Below are 19,544 nucleotides of genomic sequence, written 5' to 3' on the forward strand. Positions count from 1 at the left end.
CTGCAAAGATCTGCATTAGCAGTTCTTATACCTTCTAACTGATTTCACCACTCTACAGAAGGACCTTCTCAACAGGAAGAGAGAAAGTGAAAAATGTAGTATCAACTTCTGTTTCCTAAAGAAAAAATGAATCTTTTTTTTTTAAACCAATCACTTAAGTTTTTTTCCAAACTGAACACTAAATATTAGGTTTTACACATCTTCACATATTAAAACTATTGAGCAGTTTCACTAAAGTAATTACAAACATGTCAGACTAAAATAGCATTAGGCAAACTAAATCTCTAGGGGAAGACAAAAGAAACAGAGGAGGAAAAGATGGGAAATACTACCAGACTTTCAGAAGAGTTAATATACTCTTTCTCTAGCCACATATAGCAGTGCATTCAGCACAGCACATACTACTCTTCCTCTAATCCTCATTGCATTACAAAGTAGGGAACAAGGTAAGTGGTCTAAAGGAACATAAGTTTTAAGTGTGACTGAATTACTGTGTAAGTTACCATCTGAATTACTGTACAACAGTAAGCAGGTAATTTAAGCTGTAATTGATTCTTGCACAAAAGACATAACTTTAAAGTAACTTTATCTACATCTTAATTCAACTCATGAGTACATCATCAGTATACCTATCACAAATCTCAAGAGATCTGCTTACACAAGTAGTTATCTTCTTTCCACCAAAACTATACACTACTAAAGGCATGATCTTAAAGGAATTCCAACTCCTATCCTTGCCAAAATCCACTTGCTTCTAACAAAGTTAGAGTATCCTGAGTTGCTTCCTCTCCCATCATATCTTAATCTATAATCTCGGCAGATTATGTGGTGTAAAAAAGGCAGTAATGCTTAGATGGCACATGCAAGCTTCAGTCAACCATCATTTACTAAACGTCTTACAGAAGAGCACCGAGACATTCTATTTTATTTTACTCTTCCAGAAATCATCTTCAAATAATGCTTTTTACTCTTATCTGCATGTTCTTGCATCCCAAGCCATGAATTCTTACAAAAATCAAGATCAACTCTGTTTTCAGGAAGAACCCCCATTCTTTCCCTTTCCCATTATGGCATCAGTTTACTTAGAACTGAAGAAAGAGATCAGTTTTTGTGTGGGGTGTTTTTGCTGTGGGTTTGTTTTTTTTTTTTTACCTAACCAAGATTATTCTCATATTCTCATCACTTACCCTATTTGTAAAAACAAGTCTTAACTGCCTTGACCTTGAAAACAAAGGTAGATTTACAATGCCCTTCCTTACTGTCCCCTACAGAAAAGTACACTCACAGACATGTTGTTCCTGTCATCTTTTTCAGGAAAACTTAAAAGTAGAGCTATTCATCTGGTCTGATACATAAGATTCAGCAGGGGAAAAAAAAAAAAAAAAAATCACTTTGAGGCACAGAGAAAGTGCCCCCAACAATGCCATGTCATTGGACAGACATAGCTTTCAAAAGCAGAGTTATAATTTAGTTATTTATTCACAAGCAATGTGTTCTCATATTGGCACAACCAGGACATTAGAAATGGAAGATAAGCTGTTGCTTTCCTCTGTAAACTGTTCAGGGAGGCTTCTATCAATGCACACAGATGGTACAAAAAGACAGGACTGATTGGCAACTGCCTCACATCAGCAAAGGCTTGTATTTATCATCAGCAAAAACACAGCCAAATACACAAAAAGAAAGGAAACTCCCAAGACTATAGTCAAAGCCAGTATAATGTTATACTCACTTGCCGATGTCATCTTGATCAGCAAACTTCTCATCGTTGAAGCCAAACTGGTCAATAAAATTGGACGTCATTTGTTGCATCTGATAATCAGAAAAGGCCTGGCAACCCCAGGACCAACGACAGTGATATAATGATTCTAATAATACTCTAAATCCTATTTGCCCATTTTGCTCCAAAGAAATAAGTCTCTCTAATCCAAACATAAAGGACAGGAAAAGGATTTGTCTTAACCTTTGAATTTTAAATGGTAACACTGACTACACACCTACTTACATTTACTGACTTGAAAGCCAGTCTAATAGCAGCTCTCAGTTAGAAAGTTAAACCTCTAATTTAACCACGTGTTAATCAGCACCTTTCCAAATGCACCCCAAAGAAACAGTGAAACTACACAGTATACTAGATAAAAGAAAAAGCTGTCTTTGTTCAAAATAACATGAAGTTATAAATGGTAAGAACCAGAAGAGTACATTATACATAGATACTAAAGCACAGTTGCATATTTATCATGTAGTTATCACTAGAAATATCAGTCTCAGGCACACATACCAGCAGCATCTATTCAACATCTAGAAGAAGGAAACTACTGAACATTTTACGTCTCAATGCAGTGTCACAGTGATTTTTTTTTTATTTAAATAAATAAAGGTGCCAGTGTCAACTGCCAGCAGATAGGTATATACACATTAAGGTACACATGGGCATTTTCTCCTATCCATAACAATAGTTTTTGTCTCTTATTTCCCAGGACTATAATTAAATTATCACACATTCTCTAGGGACTTTTAATAGTGTTATTTGCATGTGTAAAGTCAGCCAATGCTAAAATATTCTAGGAAATACAGCTGTCACATCAACTCTTGGTTTCTTGCCCAGGTAGCTAAAGGGAGACAGTATACAGACAAAACCTTTGAAGAAGGTGGTAAAGCTGAAAAAAGTGAATATGGAAAGAAAACAAGAGAATGTTAAAAAAAAGCAAGTTTGAATTAAGGCGTTATGAAAACTGGAGGAAAAAGAATAGAGATATAGAAGGATGAGGTATACAGCAAGACACCACATCAGGGCTGGGAGTGGGTCTGAAAAACCATCATGGCTGGTAGGGTCACTATGCTAAGCCAGGCCAAAGCAAGAACTCTTACATTTTGACTCTAAATTTTAAAATCTGATAGTTAATTCAGAAAAACTTCAGGATTTGATATTAACACAATTAGTATATCAACATTACACAGGTAGACAATCAATTACTGACTGGCCTCCCTATAAAATAATTACTCTGCTTTACACTGGTTACTGAGCTCTCCTTTCCTGTAAAGTATTTTCACTATTACAGATATTAAAAAGTACATGTGACTGAAAGACATTAGTGAATTACCTCCATGGGAAGAAAAAAAAAAAAAAGTAGTTAGACTTGTTCTGTTTTACAAAAGTGCAATCATTAAGAACACCACTCACCAGGATAAACAGAAAATTAAGACACGAGGTTTATGACATCAGCTAGTTATGAAACTAGTGTGAAATCTCGTCACAACATCAAAATCGTCTACAAGTATATAAAATGCAGTTATAAACTGCTAGCGTATCTCAGACCCTAGAGAGTTCTATCCCGTTCTCCAATATATTTTCAGTATGCTCAAGAGAGACAAAAAGTGGTACTAAGCTGGTGGAGAACAGAACAACAATGCTTTCCTGGAGGAAAAGTTTCCAGAGCCACAGCAAGACAGCACATTAAATACTGCTGGCACAAGAAGACTTACAATCCAGAACTAGGTGACGGAACACTTTTTCAAAGATGTCAGTTTTGAAGTGTTTTTCAGAAACTTACATAAAAAGCATTTCTGAGAAAAAGGGGGAGGAAAAAAAAGAAACCTTCCCTTCTGGAACAAAGGCTCTTCATTAGACGAAAACAGTATCGAACTAGATTTGGATGCCAGAAGAAAGAAGTAGTCATAGCAAATGTAATTCTGCACAGGCAGAAGTTAAATTTGACAAAAATAAACCAAATATGAATAGGTTCCTTAGTATTTTCCTCCCTTATCCAATTCTTAATGGGTCCACTTGAATTTTGGAAGTTTACCTCCTGTTTCTTCCTTTAACTATTGGTCTAGTATAGGGTATTCTAGCCGAAGCCAGACACCATTATGAATGGATTTGTGCAGCTGGAGAATGCTTTAAGTAATTTCAATGCATTTCCCATCAGTGATTTATCTTGTCTAGTATCTCAGTATCTTTCCTCACAAGACCACTTTAGAAAGTATATTTCACTAGCTTAGAAAAAAAAAAAAGAAAATGGTGACAAACTTGAAAGAAACAGCACTGGACCATCTGCATTTCTCCAGATTAACTACCTGGAACTGCTGGGATTGCCTAGGCACAGCAGGTCACTAAGGGGATGCATGAAAAGCGCAGAGATATTTGAAGATCTTACTTTCTCACCAGAGCTGCTACAGATAGCGCCCAACTTATCAAGTTTGTATTCAGGTGCACCTTACATGCACAAAATCACTGAATCAGATAAAAATGCATCAGATTCTTAAAACTTGAGCCACCACCCACAATTCAAACTCAGATAAGCAAGTATTTATAAAAACTATAGAAGATGCATAAAGTACCGAAGCCAGTCTTAGACTAGGTAGCTACTACATATCTGTTAGTGTGAGCTGAAAGGTTTTGGTTAATAACCCAGATAAGTAACATGTTCTGTATAAGGGATCTATTGGCAGTCTTGTGCCACATGGCTCCCACTTTTTCACCACCAGTGGAAGAACTGAAAGAGATGCATATTGCACATAGGACAGTACTATTACAGAAATGCTGTCATTCTTCATCAAAATGGCACCAATGTTCTCCATAATCACTCATCGCAAAAATACTCTAATATTGTAACCATATTAAACACTGTATCATTATCATTAGTCAGCTATGAAAGCATTAAAACTTCAAGGTGAGCATAGCTTTGACTTAAGCTTTCAGTCTGGTTGATCTGAAAACTCCCTAGGCATTCTCAAATTATTTTTTTTATTAAACCAAATGATAAATAATTATCTTTGAAACACTCACCTATGACTTGTCAAAAGCATATACTGAATTTAAAAATAGGTGATCAAGTTCATTGGAAATTTAGTTCAGGAAGATTTGGCTATGTAGGCTTGCCAGGTATCAAGGGTCTATAAAGTTAAAAACATTCGAGCTGCTAGATACAACCCGTCACAAGAGCATAGCTCTTCATTTATATTATTGTGACAGCTGAGAGTTTGACATTTTGCCAAAAATTAAAAGCATGTAACAACAAATAGCCAATCCTCCTTGTTTACTCATCAAAACAAGGGTCAACATTTAAAAAAAAATCTATTAGTAAAACCAAAGAGAAACCCGTATTTGCTTTCATAGCAATTCACACTTGCCAGAGAACACAATTAGAAGCCACCATTTCAAACTTCTGCATCTAGTAAGGACTGAAGTTAACATAGAAACTGTGTTCAACTCAGCCAGACAGCTGGCATATAAAATGTGTTCTTAGGCATAATGAGTAGATATTTGCATACACAGCATGACCAAAGACTAAAAACTGGAAAGCACACCATATCATGACTTGTGTTAAAAACCATACCTCTGGGTTTAATAAAACAGTGATAGAAACAAGTTCTACTGCTTTTTTAAAATTTCTTATTTTTACAGAAAGAGAAACTTAGGCTGTTAAAAGAATTCAACTCACCTGCTGCAAAGAAGAATCCTGTGAGAAGCCAGTTTCTTTAAAGTCAATTTCATCATCACTGGAAGAATGAATGTGGCAGGTAGTAACCTATAAAAAGGAATTCAGTCATTTGCATAGTATATGACAGCCACTCAAGTATACTCACACTATCTGGCTGAATCTTCAGTTTCATATCAAGATAAGAAACTGAATTAGTTTTAAGTTTTCCCTAACTGCTATACCACATAATCAGTCCCTGAAATATTGCAATAGTGCTAACACATACATGAGTATTAGATACCCCAAAAAAGCCAAAGCTTTTGACTACTTCAGAATGACTATTAACATAGAAAAAGCCTACAGCTGACAGTTATCTAAAAATAAGACAAAACTTGCATCTTGTCTTTATACTGCATGAAATATATTGAACAGCAAGTGAATTAGTAGTCACCAAAATACTAGATTATATAGAGATCCTCCTCCTTTCCTATATATAATATATAAAAATTAAAGCAAAACTGTCTTAGGTACCTACAGTATTTACAGAAAGACAAAAGAATTAAACTTCAGAAATTTGTAACCAATGTGTACTTGCAGAAACAAACATGGAGTTGTTGCCACAGCAGCTGCTGTTTTAAACACGACCCTTGAAAGAAGATTTTTTTTTGATGATCTGACATAGAACTAGTGGGAATAGTTTGTTCAGTGACACTGCTATCTAAGCAACATATTCTTGGAAGTACTCATCTTCAATCAGAACAGCACTCCAAAAGTAATTTTAGCTGGGACAGCAATTAGCTAAAGTAACAGTAGCGACAGCTGACCCTTAAGACATACTCTATGAAGGATCACTAGTATAAAGCAAATCTACAGATGACAAAATTTATACTGCACTATAATATATTGCATTATTCTACACACCCCTAGAACTCCATGTTACAGATTCTCAAGTGAAGTCAGGTGGTTCATGGATTCTTTTTATTTTTTGAAGAAAATACAATTCTATACAAGAGGAATACTGAAACACATACAAGGTTTCATACAAGACAGACACCTTTCTATACTCCCACAAATATCACAGGACAATGCTACAGTCAGGGCACATGTGCAAGAACTAAATGAAGGAAGTTGTTACCTGAAGTATATTGTGCTTTTTCCTCTGTTAGTGTAACACTTACTTAAAAAAAAAATTGGGAGTGCTTTATTCTTGCACATCCATCATTCAGCCCTGTACTTCAATTTGCATACTAGAAGTACCCTGACTTCAAGTTAGTGAATTTCTGAAGGAAACATGACCTATCAACACTAAAATTGTCAATAAGTGGGAAGAATAGTAATGCACCAAATGACCTCTGGGCTTGTTGTGCCTGGAGAAGAACTGTTATATCAAGTGACAGACCAAGTCCATTGAAGGTTAGTGCTCAGTGTATATTTATGAAAATATTCTTGCAAAGTCTGCACCCTTCAAGGTAATTATATGGCATTCCATACCACAACCTGACATGCACTACATACTGCCCCCCTCATGTGGGCACATTCTGAGAGGACAAAAGTTAATATACCTACTCCTTCTACAACTGCAACTTGTTGGGGGAAAAGACACCCAAAAGCAAGTAAGAAGTTGTTTATTTAGTTTTAGTTACTACTAATGAATGAGTTAATCCCCAGTAGAAATCCTGCCCTTACTGCTGTAACAGAAACAAGCTCAGAACTCTTAGCTAGACATAGCGTCTTCTCTCCCAAACTCTCCCTTTGGGAACCAATAGGACATAAGGCCTAAGATACATGAGTTACTTCTCTTGTTTTCTGACAGCTGCTATAGTTAAAGCATAAACCTGAAAGAAGAAACTAGCATTACTCCACCCTAATAAATAAATGGCAAAATTATGCCAGAGAAGGGAGTGAGAATTACCACTGCAAATTCCAGCAATTAATTCTTTATTTAAGAAAGCTCCTCACTGTTCAGACCAGTCGCTTTCTAACACACAGCACAGGCACTTTTCGCAAATAATTCATTCTGATGTGTGGCATTTTTTGCCTCATTTCCTGGTAATATTGAGAAGGATTTTCCTTAAGAGAAAGGAACTACATGGTGATTTTTAAGGCAACCATGAACAATTTGTCTTGTAGACTGTTATTTTTAGGCTTAGGGGAGGTATATTCTCCTCACCTAGTCTTTAAGTATACTTCATGAACATTCAATATCATGACTAATATTGGAAGGATGCCACAGAGACACACCTGAAGTTACACAAAGTCTCTTGTACAAAACTATTATTACAAATTGTATAGCATTCTTCACTGTACCAGCATCATTAATGCACCTTGTTTATAGGGAAGATGAGCAATTACTCCACATTTGTTTAATCTTCAGCTAGGTAAGTCTAAATAGGTAAGCTTAGTGAAGTACTGCCTACCTTCTACCAGAAGGACAATTAGCAGTGGAAAAACAGAAATAAACTTCCTGTAAAGTCTGTAAAGTGTTTTTGGGGAAACTGAGATATATTAAAATTCATTAATTGGTCTGTTGACATTGGAAACAGCCTCTGCTTATTAAAGTCTCCAGGTGATTACTCTTAAACTGTACGTTTAACATGATTGCACAAAACCTCTTCATACTCCTACTTAAGTTTAGCTTTTTTCTAAAAGTGTAATCACTACTGCTGTGTGCAGAAGAAATGACAGGTGCACAACAAAAGTACACAAAGTTACTCGACTTAAGCAAGGTCAGTAACACATGCAGTGGGATGCAGGTAGCATTTTCCCATTAAACTTACATAGGTTTATTTACATACTGTAGATAAAGCAATTAACACCAGCTCCTGCAGTTTTAGTTTGTACTCTTCAAGCAGACAGGAGCTTTCAAGGACACTAACTTGAAGCTGTAAAGAAATCTCCCTTCCTGGTGATTGTCTGGGATGAGCTATACAAACTGAGCTACTGCAAGATTCCCATACAAAATATTAATGATATAGCTTTAGTTGAAAAGTAAAGACTTATCAGTTCCATAGCTCAGCAACTAGATGTACTTGTTGACACAAGTACATGGTGGTTGGGAAGACTGGTTGTGCTGCTGACAAAAAGCAACTGGGACCCAATTAAACAGCAGCAATTTTGATACCTTAGCCACCACTACTTACCAGGTCCACTGTATTCCTCTTGTTAGTTTCTCCTAAAGAGCTTGTGCAGAATGTCTCCCATCGCTCCCTGACCTCCTCTGGAAGCTCTAGCATAGGAAACAGGAAAAAAAAAAAACAATTTGATACTACTGACAATGGAGCATCACTTAGTTTTTAATTGTTCTCTTCTGCTCTACCAGAAATACTGCAAAGAACATATACATCCTCCTAAATCCATAAAGATTACTCCACCTAGCAAAAAAGTCCAAATTAAGCAGGTCAGCACCTCTTTGCATTTATTTCAGGGAGCTTTGATACTGTTTGAAAAAAAGACTTAAGCGTATGTTCAAGGATGGCTGGTTTTAAATTGAATGGGTCAGAAATAATATTTTCTTCTTTTATCCAATAGCTGCCTTTTAATTTAAGTTTATTTCCTCAATTTGATAATAAAAGCCACAAAGACAAACTTAAGACCATTAACATTACCTTTAATGAGCTGTTGGACTAGTGTACTGTTTGGCCCCTTATCTGTACTATGCACAATACAGTTTGCTATCCTTGTCAGATGACCCATATAGCCATGCCGTCTTCCTCCTTCAGCCCTGCAAGAGACAAAAGGAATTCAACTGCCCATGCTCACAGCAACTGCGCTACTATGTTTAGTTATAAAACACTCTACCAGAGTCAAGAAGTTCAACAAGACAAATAGCATAGGGGTTATTAAGCAGAAGAGCTGCATCGTAAAACCAAAGGTTCACAAAAATACTCAAGAATTTAAGGTACCAACTGGTTTGACTACACTGAGCCAGTTTAGAAGACTTAACAAGCATGTAAACTACCAAGAAGGAAGTGCAGAGTATCTGAACAGATTATTTCTGCTTTCACCTCTGTGTGTGTGTAGAAAGAAAAGTGTACAGCATTATCAAGATAAAGACAAAATTAACAGATCCACAGTTTTTAGGACATTTCTGTTGCTGAGAGTATTTTTCAATACCCCAATACACCAAACATTCTCTCAGAGCTTTGAGTCCATGACCAAAAGAGAAAAAATTCTTAAATTTTAAGTGTGGTCTAGTATTGCAGAATTTCTTAACATTACATTTAGCATAGAGCTGGAATGGTATGACCAACTGAAATTTAAGTTAGGATCATTGCTTTCCTGAAGTTTAGGAATGACATTTAAGTGCATACCAAAGGTACAGTTACAATGCGGTTTGAATATTTTTTATGTGACAGAACTGCTTTGTAGAAACAGGAATTACCATTTTTTAGAGTAGTGCTCTGAATAGCTATGATCAGCTGGAACTGTTCCAGATCTGACCAAAGAGCTAAAGTGAGAGCTCCAACCTGGGCTGAATTTCTAGAATTTAGCTGCAAGCTAACCAGACATTTGCTGTGTCAGCTTTAAGGTTTTGCACTTTTTAAATGAAAAAGAAAAAAAAAAATCAAGACAGACCCACTCAATTGGCTAGACAAACCTCCCATAAACTTGACTGAAATCTTTGTAAAGTGACAGTTCAGGAAGTAGCTTATGTTATGCAAACACAAATCACATTACTTGATTTTCCACCATCATCATCTAACACATGAAGTAACTGAAATTATGTTATGTCAATGCAAGATGTCATGAATGAAACAGTATCACATTGTTTACAGGAACAACTTGAGAGAGAGATTCCTGTCTTATTTCCTCAACTGCTTAGGTTACAACTACATTCAAAACAAGCAACATGTGATGATGGCAAAGGTTATCATTTCTAATACAGGATATGCTATAAAGAGCGCTTGTATTTGACAAAGCGGACTGACTTGTCATTGCCTAGCCAAGAAGTCTAGAATACAATTGTTTAGCAAATGCTTATTAATCCCAGTGAATCAAACAGCTTTTTACTATGTCAGATTTTTACCAGCAGACAGCGGTCAGCCTCAAGCTTCTAGAGCTGCTCGAAATAACATTAAGTGACAGAATACAGAAGCATAAAAAAAAAATCCATTTCCTGAAGCAGCTAAGCTAAAAGTACCTTTAGATTATCTTAAAGACTTATCTTTTATATTTGGAGTCATACCTGTACAAAATTGGATAAAGGGGTGAATTACTTACAGCAGTCTGCTCGTTTCTCACAAATAAAAATCAGTTCTTTCCAGACAAAAGCACAATCTGAGGTTTACAATAATGTTTTCCACATTAGTATTTGCAAACATGAGACTAAATATTTAATTAATTCATCCATATGGTAAGCACTGGATCAAGAACATTCTTATCCAACCTAAGAATAGTTTTAGGTTGGATCTATGGAAATAACTTGCCATACTTCTCTCCTATGAGAGTCTAATTGCTGATAAAGTTGGTAGTTCTCTATAACCTCAGAAGAATACAATATAAAATAGAAGACATTTAGGAGAGCATGTTTTCTACAGTTAAATTAAGTCACATTCCCTTTCTTTGTACCACCCTCTTCACCTACTTCAACATCCTTATTTTCAGGTCAGTTACATTAGCCATATATTTACTATCTGATTCACATCAAATAGGAACAGGAATATTTTGGGGAGTAGAACTGTCTCAAATAATACACCAGCAAACCAGCAACACTATCCCAGTCAGCTAATTCAGTATTAGTTAGAGCTAACATTTACTGTACAGTATCTCCTGAACCAAACTTATGAGCCTTCAGAGAGCTGTTTTACCACCTCAGGTGAAGACTGACCTTTTTTTTCCTCCTGCTATGAATACAGTTTCAGACAGCATCAGCTACTTGAAACTTCCATCCTTTCACAAACACGTACTTTTAGAAGGTAATCCATTGCTGAGGACTTGGCTTTTACTACTTAGGAGTCTGTTGCTCCCCAATATGTAATATGCTTTGATGTGTTTATAAATAATTTTCAATTGCTTACTGGAGAAAATTATTTCCTGTCTTCTCAAAACTTACAGTATTGTGCTGCTTTTGGCTGGGATAAAGTTAATTTTCTTCATAGTAGCTAGTATGGGGTTATGTTTTGGATTTGTGCTAAAAACAGTGTTGATAATACAGAGATGTTTTAGTTACTGCTAAGCAGTGCTTACACAGAGTCAAGGCCTTTTCCATGTCTCACACCACCCCACCAGCGAATAGGCTGTGTGGGTGCACAAAAAGCTGGGAGGGGACACAGCTGACCTCAACTGACCAAAGGGATATCCCATACCATATGATGTCATGCTCAGCATATAAAGCTGGGGGAAGAAGGAGGAAGGGAGGGACATTCACGGTTATAGTGTTTGTTTTCCCAAGTAACCGCCACACATGATGGAACCCTATTTTCCTGGAGATGGCTGAACACCTGCCTGCCGATGGGAAGCAGTGAATGAATACCTTGTTTTGCTTTCCTTGCATGCACGACTTTTGCTTTACCTATTAAACTATCTTTATCTCAACCCATGAGTTTTCTCATTTTTACTCTTCCAATTCTCTACCCCATCCCACTGAGGGGGAGTGAGTGAGTGGCTGTGTGGTGCTTAGTTGCCAGCTGGGGTTAAACCACAAGAGGTATGTTTCTGTACTTGAAGATGGGTAGACTTTAAAGATCATAGTAGTATCTTATACATGGCAAGAATGACAAACTATTGTATTCTCAAATGGTCATGGGAAAAAGCATTAGAATGCTACCAAGAAGTAGTATGAAAGAAACCTTTAATCCAAATATTAACATACAAGTGTTTTTAGAACTGGCCAGATCAGTTATGAATTGGTCATACATTCATTTCACAATTCAAGTCTTACATAGACAATTGCAGTGAATGAGAAAACTAGTTACTCACTGTTTCTTCTCATTCATCTCCCATGCTTCAAGTATTCGTTCTATTAATTGGCACTTAAGGAAGAGCTATCAAAAAAGCAAAATATGCTTAGTAACAGTAAGGTGGAACACTATTATGCATTTCACAGTTGATTTTAACAACTACTAAAGTCTTACAAAGACAACTAATTTCATGTTCAGGATAAATACTTTCATTAAAGGGTTTAAAGTTCAGAAACAGCAGTCAGATCCCAACCACAAACCTAAAAGCTAAACCTACATTAATTCTACTTCTCCTTATAGCTGCTGAGTTGTAGTAGCATAAAGCTATTGAAACAGCAATTTTAATTCTTAAAAGTAAGAGGAACTTCTCCTTCAAGGAAAATAAATACTTGCAGCTCTGCACACATGGTCACTTTGGGGCAGCAAAAATCTACTCTATGGCACTTTCAGGTTTAACACCCTGAACTGACATTTTAAGAAAAAACAGAAAAATATTCCTGTTCATTCTATACATAAAGCAAAATTGGGGTACTTATGTAAGAGTAACTGCTACGATAGCCTGGAGACAGGAAAATTCAAGAGATTATCAAAAAACCACAACTTACATGTTTCAGTAAGAGATTGTCCCCAGTGGAATCCTGATCTGTAATTGTGCCATTTTCTGTGCTTTCAAGAGGACTTGCAAGAATCAATGCAATACAGATTTCTACTTGAGTATGCAAAAAGTTATTCCACGTATACTTAAAGAACATGTCCTGAAAAACAAATTCAACAAAGTTTACACAAACCAAGGTCTTTTCATTAAACATAACGAATAGTCTCACCCCAGCAAGTCATTTGAATGACTACACTGGAACAAATACTTTAAGTTTTACAGTAAGTATTATTGTGCAAGAGAATGTGACCTACAAAAAAGTTAATTCTTATGCTTGCTATTATCTGAACACAAGGACTATCATACTGGATCAGAACAAAAATTCAACTGTAACTGGATTTATCCCAGGGGTAACCAATAATGCGCATTCAGAGAACAAAGACAGGGAGGAATGACACTCCCCACTTACATTCTTTCTGCTAGCTGCAGCCCAGAGAGTCCCAGAGTCAGAAGTGTTATTTACGACCTTAGTAGCCCTTGACAGATTTCTCTTTGAGTTCACTTAACCTTCTCGCATCTACAATACTGTTTATAATGTGCTCCTCACTTCAGTGAGATTCCTTACAAAATCATATCTACCTGTTTTGGACCTGTAATCTACTAATTTTATTCTTCTATTACAGAAGGCTACCTGAAATAATCTAGATGCAGTTTAAGATTATTAAATGCCTTACGCAAGACAGACAAATACTGAGGTAGATATACAATAAAGTGTTCATTTAGTCATGTTCCTGGTTCTCCGCATTTTTCCTCTTAAACATAGGAAAGACTTTTTAAAGCTTTATGTCCAGTTATTTTAGACTACTTCTTACTGCAAAGCTGAAATGACTGCTGTCACTGGTAAAATGAAATTAGTTATGGAAATACGTGCAGTGATTGGAACAGTGTTAAACGATTTAAGTCTCATTCAAAATACAGCTGAAGATCTCAGATTTTCCTTCAGTCCTCTTAAACTAATGACATCCTCCCATAAAGATATGCTATTGGAACTAGACAATTACTTTTCCTAACAGTCAAGTCTACACAGTAAAGCATGTGCTGTTTCAGCAAACAGCATGAAGCACCAAGATGTTTATATGGCTATAATTACTTTTTTTCCTTATGTAAAACCTGCAACAGAAAAGCATGTTCAAACCTCACTGAATTTAGTTTACAAAATAATCTACTTATAAGAACATGCAAGTGTTCGTAGCATGTACATTCCCTTAGACAACACATCTAAGAAAAACTTCAGTTACGGTGAAGTTAGCTATTTGTATACAAGTTAGCACCTGTCTGCAAACCCAAACTGCGCAGAGAAATTGAGATTAAGACATTACAACCATAGTTGTATGTATTAATTGAAGGAAAAAGGGATTTTAGACTAAAACAATTTGAGGCAGAGAAAATATTTACACTTAAATTTGCAACTGCCTGCTTAGAAGCAGAAGTTCACATACTGTATTCAGAAACTGTACTATAAGTTCTAGCATGTTTTGCTAGTTACTAACTGATACCAACATTTGAATTTTTTGGTCAACCTAAACACAAAGAATATGTCCTGCTATAGTTGGAATTATGAGGTAGGAAGTACCAAAAGTACACATTGCACATTCGCAAAAAGCAGTGAGTTAATTGACTGAAAGTTTGTTGTGCAACATCTTGCTTTCAGAGGTTTGAAGGCACATGAGCTACCAAGAAAACAAATAAGCTTGTTAAGAAAACCACTTCATATATTTATGAAGGTGTAGAGAATAAGAACCATTCAAGTGATCAGAGGAAAATGCTGACTTCAGACAGAAGAATTTAACAGTAAAATCCAATATTAAGAGTTCTTAGTGCAGTATAAGCCACAACACAAACAGGCTGAAAAGTTAGGTTGGAAAATATACTACAAATTATCTGCAGTGACAGCAAAAACAGACAAGATCTTAATACCAATCAATAAAAATAAAGAAGGCAGCATAAAGTTCTTACCAGTATTACTCCTATGCTGTTAAGCTCTATAAGCTCCTGATTCACACTGCTTGTATTTGTCTGTAAAAGGCTAGATATTAATCTAATCACATTTAAACGTGTGTTTCCCACAGGTGGATCCAATACACCCCAGGTTGTCTTCATAACACTTTTCTGAAAAAGAAAAAGGTACATATGTAAAACCCATTAAAATATCTTTAAAAAAAGAGCTCATCATTACTATGCACAATGACAGAGTAGTGCTTAAAAATATATACAATCAGTCATTGAGCAACAGTCTTACCTTCACCCTGCAAAAAACCAATTTTTAGTTCTGAACACTAGAGCTTATTTTAACTCCATAGACAGGAAGCACTAAGAACAGCCACATGAAACCAATGACGTTGTAAAAATTGATTGTTAACTACAGACAGAATCTCAAAGCAGAGGCATTCTATCCAACCTTGAAAGGAATTAGGACATACTTCCTAGGAAACACTTCTCACTGGTCAATCCATGTATAGCTATAGTCTACATTCCTACAATATACACAAGACAGCTAGGTGGACAGTCTCTAAATGTATTATAATGCCTCAACAACCCTAACTTCATATACTTGAAAACAATTTCATTAAGCAACAAGCTTCTCTGGTGTCTTATTCTAATGTTATACACAAAACACACTCCATCTGTAGTCTTTGAAGGAGTTACTTCCAACACAGCAAGAATCTCTCTCCATGCTCTAATGGGTCCTTGTATTACAATCATAAGCTTCATGATTCTTACATTGAAATTTTACCTGGTTAACAAACCAGAACTGTTCTCACATAACTAAGTGCCAGTAAGAAAAATCTGGTATTGGCTACCATAAGAGATAAAAATCTAGTAGCAAATATGCAATGAGCAGGGGAATTCATAAAGAAAATGTCTTCCTATCTTAAGGCACAAACACATTTTGACAAGGAGACCACTGCTGCCTTCTGTAACACTGGATGTCATTTTTGCCTGACCAGCGCCACCCTTGCATCAGAAAAAAGATGACTGACATCCTGCTAGTTCATAGAATCATAGAATAGTTCGGGTTCGAAGGGACCTCTAAGGGTCATCTAGTCCAACCCCCCTGCCATGGGCAGGGACATCTTCAACTAGATCAGGTTGCTCAGAGCCCCGTCCAACCTGACCTTGAATGTTTCATTTAGTCCATTCCTTACATAAGGCAAAAAACTAAGGATGCTCATTTAACTAGTGCTCAAAATGAGCAACAGATTCAGTAACTTCACTAGATGACTTATTCAAATGCTAAGTATGTCCAACCATCAAAAAATACTCAAGTATCTTATGTGACCCTGCTTTTACTGTAATAGAGACCTGTATCTTGCCATGTTGTTGCAATAAAGATAAGACAGTTTCTTTGCATTTTATTACCTCTTCTGCATTTGGAAATCTTGAGGTCTCATCTTCTCCAGGCTAAAATAAACTTTAACACTACCTTGACACCCCATCTAATATTTTTATACAACTCTGGTCTTTATTTTCACTTTGGCCCACAAGTCCTTCTCTCTTATGGACTATGGCACCCAGTTCAGGGTGCAGTGCTCCAGCTGAAATTCTGCCAGTGAAAATTTGAGCGGAAAAATAAATCAATCAATCATAGGCAAACCCCTTATTTATACATCTTGTATTTATCTTTCGCAACAGCATGACATAGATAAGTTGCTGAAATCAGTTTAAAAGCCCAAAGAATTTAACATGCCTAGAGTACAGGGTGCATGCCATGGAGCTGGTCTACTTGGGTCCTGGGCAAGTCTAGAGGAATTGTGCAGGCCTCGTGTGGGCCATGCCAAAGTTCCAAACAACTGAAGCATCCATAGTCCATGTTTCCTATCCAGATAGGATTTCCAAGCAGAAAACAGGATGCACCTTAATATATAGCAAATCTCTTTTCATTGCTCTCAGAAAGTAGTAATTGCTTCAAGGTTATTCTGCCAATTAAACAAAGTTTAAGCTGGAAAAGCATATCAATTAGCACAACACATTGGCTCAGGGACAACAATAATGAACAGCAAAGCACACAACAGACTGGTAAAGAGCCTGGGCACTTGCCTGAAAGTTGTAAAACTATGTTTTGTTTGTTAGTATAACCTGCCTAAAATACAGTCACACAGTGACAGTCTTATTTCAATTAATTTCATAACGCAAGGTTTCACTTACTTTTGGAGGCTCAAGCAGGAGTTCATGGAAGGATGAAAGTCGTGCTTTTATGGCTTCTAGAACACTTTTGTTGACCGAATATGTTGAATTGCTCATGCCTGGAGGACAGATCTCTATATGGCCTTCAAATCTAAACCACACACAAGCAAAATCTGATAATTAATATCAAAACTAGTTGTAAAACATCTTTAAGGTATGATTTTGAGTGTCACAGTTCTGAAGGCATGTGAAAAGAATGAAGAGGCAAGTAAAAACATAAGGTTACAAATACAAATTAAGTGTGAAGCAGTGGTTGAACAAGATTTTTCCCAAACACTAGCCCTAGTATTTTTAGGTTTATTGTGCTTGAAGTCTCCAATATTGTTTTGAGATTAAACACTGCAGCTGTTCTATTTCCTCTTTTGAGGCAGATAAAGAACTTCAACTCATCTATCCTGAACAACAAACAAGTTGAATGTACCACAGAGATCTGTTCAGCGGTTTCTCAAAGTGAAGTTGTAATAAAATTCCAAATAACTTTTTAAAAAGTCAAAACCCACTCACTGCACTGTACATAATTACTCTATTCCTTGTATCCAGAAACAAATTGATGAAATATAATTAGTCTGATCTATCAAGTGGCACTTAAACTAGCTTTAGAAAAAACTGCTGAAAGACCAGTCATTTGGTCAAAGTGTAGTAATGCCAACTGCAATCACTTGGTTTGCTCTTTTACTTCTTCAGCTACAGACCACAAAAATGGTTCAGTCATAAGTACACGGAAGACACTTGCTACTGCTTAACAGTAGTTTAGTTAAATTATGCAGGCATAATTTAAGCAAAATAAGAACACTTACGTCTGTCGTCTTGTCTCAAGTAAGGTCAATAGTATTTGGATTGCACTGACTATTGCAGATTCATTTTTTTCTTTATGAAAAATATTAGACAGCAGCTGCTCTATGATTTCTTGTCTGAAAAGAAAAGCATTAGCATCAGATATAACACTACTTCAGGATAGAGCTGTTAACAGAAGTAGCTACTGTTTGCCCATGTAAAATTAATAAGGGGATAATACAAAGCAAACTAGTAGCTATTTGAAGCTAGCAGGTACCACTAGGACAATCACTCCCACGTGCGCTGCCCCAATTATATTTTCCTATTTCTTCCATTGATCTAGTTTTTTGATCTGACAACCAACACTATAAAAGTAAGTTTTCAGTCAGATCAAAAACCTGATTCAGCTTGTCGTAACAGCCACACAAACCTAAAAACCTAGAACCAGGAAGAAGGGAATACAGGAGAATCTCCTCCAGCAGAAACACACACTTAGATTAACTTAAAACAAATAACAGATCAAAGACAAAGTCTCCCATGTTTACTCTGCACATATCAAGCTGACCTCCACATGTCTGATCCCACTAACTTTGGCAGCACAGGAAATACTTTAACAGAGACAGCCCCCCCTCAAGGAAGTCCTCCAGGAGGGCTCTGCTTACTCACCGAGTTATTTTAAATTACACAGACAGATGATGAGTAGCCAAGAAAAGCAGAGCTTGCCATTTCTAAAGGTTTTCAAGGTCAAAAGTTAAAAACTATGTTTTTTATTAACTGAAAATAAAATCAGAAATTCAGCAAGCCAACTTACTTCTCTAGACTTGCAAGCAGTGGATCTGGTTCTGTACTGTTCTGTACTTGTAACATCTGGTCTCTGCTTAGACGAATAATTTCACAGAGTGACTGTGATGCATTTGAATGTCTCTGGAACAGAAAAAACATAGCTTTTCACTGTAAGAGTAATAACATGCTGGACTGTAATTCTTCAAATAAAAAAGGTGAAAGTTTCAACTTGGACAAGAGTTTCTCCTACCCAAAAAAAACATCTGGGGCAAAGGGAGGCAAAGGGGAGAAAAAACCCACACACCCTCCCCTCAAATGAAATCACCTTACTGAAAAAAGCAAACAGAAAACAGTAAAACTAAAAAATTCTAATACTATGTTGTACAGCAACTTGCTGAACAGATAGACCCAGAAGAGTGTCATACTAATACTTACATCTTCATCTTGAGACGGATGTACAATTTCCACAAGCCGCTGGATAATTCTCTCCTCATTTAGCCACTGTAAAAGTGTTTGTAGGTGTTAGTAACAATGTTATACAAGTGAATGAATCAAATGAATTAAAATTAATGAAATTAAAAGAAGTCGTTTGACAATTGCCACGACTCATGCTGTCGCTATTTCTAAACAAGGACTAACAATACTTCAGAAAAAAGGAAAAAAGTAAAAAAGTAAAATCAATGTTTCTGAGCAACTGTAAAGAAGAAAGCCTTACGTATAATTTTAAAAATAACTTTCTGATGCCAAAAAAGTGTTCAGTAAGGTCCAAAACATTTTTAAAAATGCATCTGGCAGTTTTAAGTTAGATATTAATCACCAGGGAAA

At 36.3% G+C, this 19,544-nt stretch overlaps 1 protein-coding gene across 5 annotated transcripts in view; it reads right to left on the bottom strand.

Annotated features, from left to right (window-relative positions):
* The window catches only part of PPP6R3 (protein phosphatase 6 regulatory subunit 3), a 65,343-nt gene that overhangs the window by 15,781 nt on the left and 30,018 nt on the right, over positions 1-19,544 (bottom strand). For 3 of the 5 annotated variants that reach the window (XM_009275992.1, XM_009275991.2, XM_009275995.1), the window contains 11 exons: positions 19,155-19,220; positions 18,748-18,860; positions 17,960-18,073; positions 17,124-17,253; positions 14,934-15,086; positions 12,928-13,077; positions 12,342-12,406; positions 9,029-9,144; positions 8,564-8,649; positions 5,445-5,531; positions 1,733-1,830 (listed from right to left, as the gene is read on the bottom strand). In XM_009275992.1, coding sequence (XP_009274267.1) covers positions 1,733-1,830; positions 5,445-5,531; positions 8,564-8,649; positions 9,029-9,144; positions 12,342-12,406; positions 12,928-13,077; positions 14,934-15,086; positions 17,124-17,253; positions 17,960-18,073; positions 18,748-18,860; positions 19,155-19,220 — 1,178 coding nt within the window. The remainder of the gene's footprint in view (positions 1-1,732; positions 1,831-5,444; positions 5,532-8,563; positions 8,650-9,028; positions 9,145-12,341; positions 12,407-12,927; positions 13,078-14,933; positions 15,087-17,123; positions 17,254-17,959; positions 18,074-18,747; positions 18,861-19,154; positions 19,221-19,544) is intronic. The other 2 variants (XM_009275994.2, XM_009275993.2) reach the window with 2 other exon arrangements.

This window comes from Aptenodytes forsteri, unplaced genomic scaffold (assembly GCF_000699145.1).
Source record: "Aptenodytes forsteri isolate BGI_AS27 unplaced genomic scaffold, ASM69914v1 Scaffold17, whole genome shotgun sequence".
Taxonomy (NCBI): Eukaryota; Metazoa; Chordata; class Aves; order Sphenisciformes; family Spheniscidae; genus Aptenodytes; species Aptenodytes forsteri.